At 37.1% G+C, this 7,500-nt stretch overlaps 1 protein-coding gene and 1 long non-coding RNA gene across 4 annotated transcripts in view; one reads left to right on the top strand and one right to left on the bottom strand.

Moving 5' to 3' along the window:
• Nucleotides 1-444, top strand: part of LOC138059228 (uncharacterized) — a 1,964-nt gene extending 1,520 nt beyond the window's left edge. Inside the window, exon 2 of the long non-coding RNA XR_011134186.1 lies at nt 1-444. This exon is cut by the window's left edge and continues 754 nt beyond it. This is a non-coding gene — a long non-coding RNA (uncharacterized lncRNA).
• The window catches only part of LOC138059215 (DNA excision repair protein ERCC-1-like), a 16,227-nt gene that overhangs the window by 7,204 nt on the left and 1,523 nt on the right, over nt 1-7,500 (bottom strand). The window contains exons 3-10 of one of the 3 annotated variants that reach the window (XR_011134183.1): nt 6,869-6,972; nt 5,096-5,195; nt 4,525-4,601; nt 3,760-3,859; nt 1,911-1,982; nt 1,074-1,147; nt 681-749; nt 398-466 (exon numbers count right to left, since the gene is read on the bottom strand). Coding sequence is in view for 1 of the 3 variants with exons in the window: in XM_068904779.1 (XP_068760880.1) it covers nt 392-466; nt 681-749; nt 1,911-1,982; nt 3,760-3,859; nt 4,525-4,601; nt 5,096-5,195; nt 6,869-6,972 (597 nt within the window). In the remaining 2 variants the exon portion in view is untranslated. Of the gene's footprint in view, nt 467-680; nt 750-1,073; nt 1,148-1,910; nt 1,983-3,759; nt 3,860-4,524; nt 4,602-5,095; nt 5,196-6,868; nt 6,973-7,500 lie in introns of all 3 variants that reach the window. The other 2 variants (XR_011134182.1, XM_068904779.1) reach the window with 2 other exon arrangements.

The raw sequence follows: 7,500 nt of genomic DNA, 5'->3' as shown, positions 1-7,500 counted from the left end.
GTTTGAAGCCCTCTTTATTGTCGTAAGAAACCTCCTCATAGTTGTGGTCTTTGCAGTTAACAAGAAACTTCGCAAGTAAAGCTTATTGCTAGTAATAAATTTGGCAGTCACTGATATGCTTTTGGGAGCGTCGAGATCCCTTTGCACATTTATTTTGTCGGGATTATTATATTAGCTCTGGAAGTTACACCTTCCTGTAGTCCTGTTCCGGGATTCCCTCTTACTCCGCCCTGAAAGTGGGCCTGAACAGGACTAACCTTCCTGTAGAAGTTAACATGTTCTGTGCTATCTCTGATAGCACACTTCTCATCGACGCCTTATTTTCCGCGTCCAGAGGATGTCTGCGGCAAAGGTTATCAAATTCATCTTGGGTTCAGTAACACAACTGATGCTAGGGTTCTTCTACTTGTTCCTTTGCTTTCTTTGCAACAAATGGTTGCTGTAACAGGTCATGTAGTCTCTGCGCCTTCAACAACAACAGAGATAAAACTTGGTGATAAGGAACAAGGCCAAACAAAAGAAATGTACATATTTAACTGGTATAATTTTCTCCTGATTTGTATTTTTTTGTTTGATTATATTTGTTTAATGCCTTGTACTTGTATAAATAACAGCAACTTTTTGATTAATTTTTATTTTATTTTGAACATTACTGTAACAAAGAAAAATATTTTTAATACCTTTAGAGGTCCAAACCCAGGGAGGAGAGAAAGATCTTCTTTTGAAGCTGTGGCTATGTTTGCAAGAGACTGTAAAATTCAATGTTATCAAAAAAATATTAAAATGATAGTATTGAGAACCCTTTCATTATGTTAAATTACCACGAAGCCTGAGTTTTTTATCTCACCAAGTTAGGCTGAGTGTGACTAAATGTCGCGGGTCGCGGGTGCCGGGGTAAAAGTCGTGGGTACCCAAAAAATCGTTCCCTTATTTTCTTCAATTTTGTTTCCGATTAGTGCTTAGAGCCTAAAGTAAGGATCAAAGAATTTGTGAACTTTTCGTCAGAAGAAAGCTTTCTCCCTGTAACAAGGTATTCGGTGGCCAATGGAAATGAACTATTTTGATGGGATTACCTTGAGGGATGCCGTCTTGAAAGCCTCTTCCTCGTCTTTCCTTTGGTACGTCCTTAGTCACGTGAGACTTGGATCTTCATTCCCCGTCAATAATAAAACAGTTTCAGAGCCACGATCGAAAAACAAAGAACTAAGTAAAATCTAAGTACGTGTATTGTACAATTATCGCTTTATTTAACTTTTGAGTGGGGGTGGGGTCTGGGTGATTTGGTGAAGAAAAATCTTTTTCATGTTCAGGGATCTTTCTTGTCAAGGTATGAGCATGCATGAAATTTTTTCCCTGTGACAATCAACATAACCTGTTCATTGAAAAGAAAAGACCTCTTTCCAGTCTTGGTCATGTGCAGGATTTTTTTCCTTGTATAAATATGCTTGGAGGATATTTTTTCAAAATCTTCCAGCCCCTCCCCACTCCCCTCAAAAGTTGGTACAACTGAAGTACGAATCCCTCCGAACAAAGGTATGACTCAAGCCCTCGAAATAGATCGCTCGCTCTTTCAGCGCCTGCCACACAGAGTAATTCCAGGGCCTGCAATGTTCCCATTTTCCCATTTACTATAGTTTTTTTTTTTACTCGAATTTTTCGGTACCCGCGACTTTTACCCGCACCCGCGACATTTAGTCCCTACCCACGACCTTTAGCAACACTCTCGAGATCTGCGCCTGTCTTTTTTAAACCCAGTCGAATTAGTAGGTTTTGTACATTTTCCAGGGAAGGGGTAATTTCCAGAGGAATGGTTAATGGCAACATTTAACACAGATTGAGGACAAATAAAACAAGCATAAATATCACAAAGATCATCAAGTTCAACTTGAACAAAATAAAAATATCCTTACTCCAAATGTTGATCTCAGGGATACGACATCTGTCTTGTTAATGCCTTTGACTGTGGTAAGACAATCTGTAAGCTGAAAAGAATCAGTTGAATATCATACAGTAATAATGAGAAAATGGTGACTGTTAGACATTCAGTTGAATAAATAGACAAATAAATAAAACTAGTACTGGACATGAATTAGTCATCGCTAAGTATCAGGTTAATGTCCAGTACTAGTTTTATTTATTTGTCTAAGTATACAGTAATATTAATTTGACAATTATGATTATAGTGTTTGAAGCAGATGAAATAGTAGGAAGTTAAAAGGTAAAGGAAAAATAACTTTATTAAACGTTGGTAGTTACTTCAGCTAAGAGGCTGGTATCAGTGGAAGCCAACGGTGCGCTCTTTTCCTGAGCTACATTTTGCGCGCATTTAAAGCTATAGCTACACAGATCAAAGGAAAGTCGAAACAGACACTGGAAATCTGACCAACTGAGCTGCACCTGCTCCTAGGAGATGCTTTCCTGATGGGAGGCATCACAGAACCTTTGAGGATCCTATAAAATCTTCAAACCTCTAATAAAAACCTCTAAAGATAAAAATATTTCATTCCAAGACCTTTAAATGATGTTTAAGGATCTTGTGAGAATCTTGCCAAGATCAGAGTGAATATTATGATTTTGCGATGACCTAAACAAAGCCCTGAGTAAAAGAATGGGGGGGGGGGGATACGGGAACTCCCATACAAAAAGGGGAGGGATGCTCGTCGTCTCGCTTAGAGGTGTAAATTTTGGATTTTGGTCTCACTTAGGGTGCTCTGGGCAAAAAACAATCATATGTAGCCATGAAGGTCTCTGTTAGGGTTGCACACAAAGAAATATAACAGTGTGTATTTGCATAGGTAATCACATGATTTCAAGTGCAATTTGGAATAAATAAGCACAAGTAAATTTTTTCAAAGACGACCAAAATTGCACGAGCCCGTAGGGCAAGTGCAATTTGTAGTCTTTGAAAAAATTTACAAGTGCTTATTTATTCCAAATTGCATGAGAAAAATCATGTGATTACTTATTAATAATATACATGAAAAATGTTTTGACCCTAACCATTACACAAAGACTGTCACCCGGCTCGTAGTCTTGCCAGTCTTGTTCGTCTTTCTTAGAACTATGGCTTAAAAATCCTACCGACAATTTTGTTGAGGGCGACCGGTTCAAAGCTTTCATTATCCAGTTGTTTATGCCTTCCTTTGCAGTCTTTGTTTTGCAGTTTCCTTCAAAATTTTAATGAAAACAAATTGCTACTCTCGCGTTCTCGCCAAATCTGTCCGCCATTTTGTCAATTCAACTTGCGCCATCCAGGGCTCGCATTTGATTGACTATCTGTGAACTTCTTTGTTCATTGACCAATCAGAATGCTTACTTTATTACCTTAATTTGCATTAAATTACCTCTTTTCTGCACTGTGTTACCAAAAAACTGCACTTCTCTCAGCCAATCTGATTGCATAATTTTTTTCATGTATATTATTGACACTTTTACATTTCTTCATGTAGGTGAAAGTATTAGATGATAATGCCATTGCCATTATTAAAAGTCACAGTATTTTTTGTTTCTCTGTGTTTTAATATGGTCTCTTTTAAGGGTCAAAAAAGCCTAGGCCACGCCCAGATTGGTCTCCTTTAGGGAAACTTCTGACAAGCATCCCTCCCCTTTTTATATGGGAATCCCCCCCCTCCCCCCATCCTGGAGTTACCACTTGGGACAAAACTAAATGGTAGTCTGCAAAGGTGTGCCGCCCTCATGAGAAACACAGATTACATGTCACAATTCAGGCACAGCATGCAACATGGTAGCAATTTTTACCTTAGTGAAATAGTCTCCTTCACTTTGCCCCAGAAGGACATCTGGAGGCTTGTTTTCATAAACCTTGTAAGTTTCAAGGTATCTTGCTGCTTCATCAGCACTGAAATAAAAATGTCATGTATTGATCAGGCCACAGAAACCTCATGTTTTTCTACTGGTATTTGTGCTGAAAGAAGCTGACTATTTTCTCATGACCCTCAATTCCAGAAAAAAACTGTTGCCTTAATTTATTTCAGATTCTTTGTTGAGATTTCTTTGTGATACCATTAAAGGGTCATTTGTCATGCAAGTACTTTTCATATAATTTGCAGAAGTAAGAAACCTTCACTAACAAACAATTTAATTTTACAAAATTACCAGGGTTATATTGAAGTACAATAGTTGTATGCAGACAGTCCTTCAAAAGCTAGAACAATCATTATGAAGCTACCTAAAAGCAATATTGAACACACAGTGGAGAGGAGGTTCTAATGTGAAAAGAGGATGTATTGCACCACCCCAGATCATTATAGTTTATGGTCTTTCATCGGAGAACATAGTGAAAAACTGACTTTATGTATACACATTAAGTAACTCAATAAGCGAAAAATGGGAAATTTGAATGAGGAAATGAAAATATAATACAAATAGAATATGAACCTGCATTTAAAAAGTAATATTTATATACAAGGAGTGTAACTGAAAATCAAAATCTTGTCATGACCTTGCTTCATGGTTGGTAATGATATGATGATATGATGTTGATAATGATATGATGTTGCTAACCTCCAAGCAAGAACAAGAGTACAATCAGCCATAATTGCCATCTTAGAAAGCTCTCTTAGTGTCTGGTGAGGATCTTTCTGAAAAAAAAAAAAAGTTGAGGTATCACAGTTGAGGGGTGTGTGGGCCAGCATATTCAGAAGTCCCAGGTTCTAAATGGATTTACTGGTATATCACATTGAAGAGATTGTACCTCTTTGCAAGACCTTATTTTTATGTCTTGTACAGTGATGTGCAGAAAGTTTTCTAGTTTAATGTTTTTAAAGGCAACTTTTAGTAAATTACGTTTTTCACTTTTCTCGGCATATTAGCATGTATTGCTAGGGGCCTAATCAACCCAAGTTGAAATAAATTTAACTAACTATGCCTTAAATAACTCCCAGAGTAATGTACTTTGGTGGAGGTAGACTGTGTAGATGAGTGTGGTCCCAGTTGGGATTCTTAACAGTTGTTGTTGAATGTTCTGTTCTGTCATGATTGGGTTTCATTTGCCCTGAAAAGCCCCTATGGGGAGTGTTCAATTAAGTATGTATATGTATTGTATTGTATTGTAAATTAAAGATATTTAACATACAACATCCACTTGCACAAGAAGAATCCTCAATTCAAATCTTTGGCCAAGCTGCCGTAATCTCTCATGAATGTATTCTGGGTTGAAGTGATGGTATCTTAAGCTGGAATTAGAATTACAGGTAAATCGTAACTACAGGACTCACACATTTTCTTTTCAACAACACATGATCCAATGCAAGATCCTACACATTTGGAAGGGAGAATCCCATGAAAAATGCAAAAACCTTGACAAGATCTTGCGCAAAGTTGATCCTTTTCTACTCCGTTGCACAATCATCCTTTTGGAAAGATCCATAAAGATCCTTTAGGATACTGTGGCATATTGTCTTCCAAGGAACCTTCATTTTTTAATACTCCGTCCTGCTACACATTAAGCTTACAGAAAGTCAATGGAGGGCTTATTAATTAAGGCAGCAGGAAACAGCTGAAGTGATAAATTTGAAGTACCGTCATGTGACAGCAAATGAGAGATTCACATAGTCGGTATACCCTTCTTGCAGGGACTCACTAAGAAACGTAATTGCTTGACTGACACATTGTAGGATGTCATACACTGTAAATCCCATGCAAAGCCTGGAAACAGGTTTTACGGCAAATTATCAACCCTGAAGGAGGAATAATAAAATTTCACTCAAATCCTCTGCATTTGATGCTTGTAAATTTGACCTTACAACTCAATATTGTTTCCAATGGTTCAGCAACATCCTGGGTAAGTTTTCGAAGGAGGATTTCCACAGGGAACCAAGAGAGAAAGACCGAGTAGCAGTAATTACCAATGCACTCTTTTCATTTTTTGAAGCAAATCATTCAAGATCTTTATTAGTCCTCTGCCTCAAATACCGGGTATGTCCGAGAAATGCAGCCAATCAAATGCAAGCTCACTTTTTGTTTACTTAATAACAAGGAGTCAGACAAACACTGTAAGTTAGAAGTGATATTCTGGAGACACATGATGCCAATATTGATCAGAATAGTAAAGTAGGAGACACTTCATAAGTAATCAAGGTAATAGGACTGAGTCGTGTCTAATTTGGTCTGTAATTAATCATGAGTGATAACAAAATTGGGCAACCATGCTGGGAGAGTCTCGTCTGTTTTTACGAGTATGACTACAGACCGATGACACAAAGTTCTCCTACCAATTAATCATAAAAATTACAGTTTCCGAGAAAAAAAGAAGTGGCAAGTTATGAAAGAACGGGAAAAAAGACTGGCAAAGGAGGCTTACAGTCATGCAAATTGTTTAATGTCGCTGTGAAAGAAAGAAAACCCCATTTTAGGAGTCTGTACACTGTTTCTACATGTATGGTGATTGAAAGCAAGGCTGTGATTGGTTGATTTAAATTACAGGTTTGAAGGTGATTGGTTTATTGAACTGTCTGATAACAACTTGGCAAGTGAATTAGTGGAAAATAGGAGTTTTTAAACCAATAACAATTGAGGAAATTGTAATTTTTATGATCACATCTTCATTGCTATCTTGCATTTCCAGAACTTAGTACCTGATTTTGGTCAGGTGTGCATTGTTTTAGTTCATTTACAATAAATGAACACTCTGAGCTCCTGAAAAACTTGTTTAAGCGAAATGTGATGTCCTTGAGGCAGCTATGTACATGTACAAAACAATCTACTTTAAAAGACAAACGCCTACTTGATGATCTTCTCAGTTTGACCATTTTCCTCTCTGCTATCAAACGTCTGTGATATTTTGTACATTATAATTAATTAAATCATTCCTAGTGATCATTTGACTGCAAGAATGGTTGATCCTTACCTTAAAAACAAAGCACATGTTGTTGCACCAAGAACGTAATCAGGGATAACATCGCCTATCTCCCAAGGAACATTTCTCACATGCTTTAATAATGGGTTTCCTTTCTAAATGAAAACAAATTATCCCATTGTTGTTAACAAATGTTAAAGTAAAAATGTAAATGCCTTTGTTTTTTAAGGAAGTGCACTTAAAACTTAAAACTAAGATTATAGGCATTCCACTTTGATAACCGGAAAGATACAACACAAAAAAACATGATTACATTTTTCTACCTTTAGGTGTTCCCCAGTAACAAGTTGTCAGATTGCCTGGTGTTAGCTACTAGGTAGGGAAAAGGGTTAACTTTAAGGGGACATTTGTGTACACCAAAATGTTGATCACCCTAGCTTTGCTCTTTCAGATTATTTTCCCATTACTTCATACTATTCTCCTGCTTCTTCATTTCTTAATGAAAACCCTGCCTAACCACTGGATCACAACCCCTCCTACATACATTTAGGAATTCATAATTTCATTATCATTCCAAAAACTACTTCTAAAAAGGAATTCATATACCTTTTTGGCACTTCGAACTTTTCCTAATGGTCCTGCTCTTAACTACAGACTTATAAGTTAATATCCCTGGCCTTGTC

This window comes from Montipora capricornis, chromosome 8 (genome assembly GCF_036669925.1).
Source record: "Montipora capricornis isolate CH-2021 chromosome 8, ASM3666992v2, whole genome shotgun sequence".
NCBI classification, from domain to species: Eukaryota; Metazoa; Cnidaria; class Anthozoa; order Scleractinia; family Acroporidae; genus Montipora; species Montipora capricornis.
Note: the sequence above shows the minus strand (reverse complement) of the source record. Positions and strands in the feature narration are given on the sequence as shown.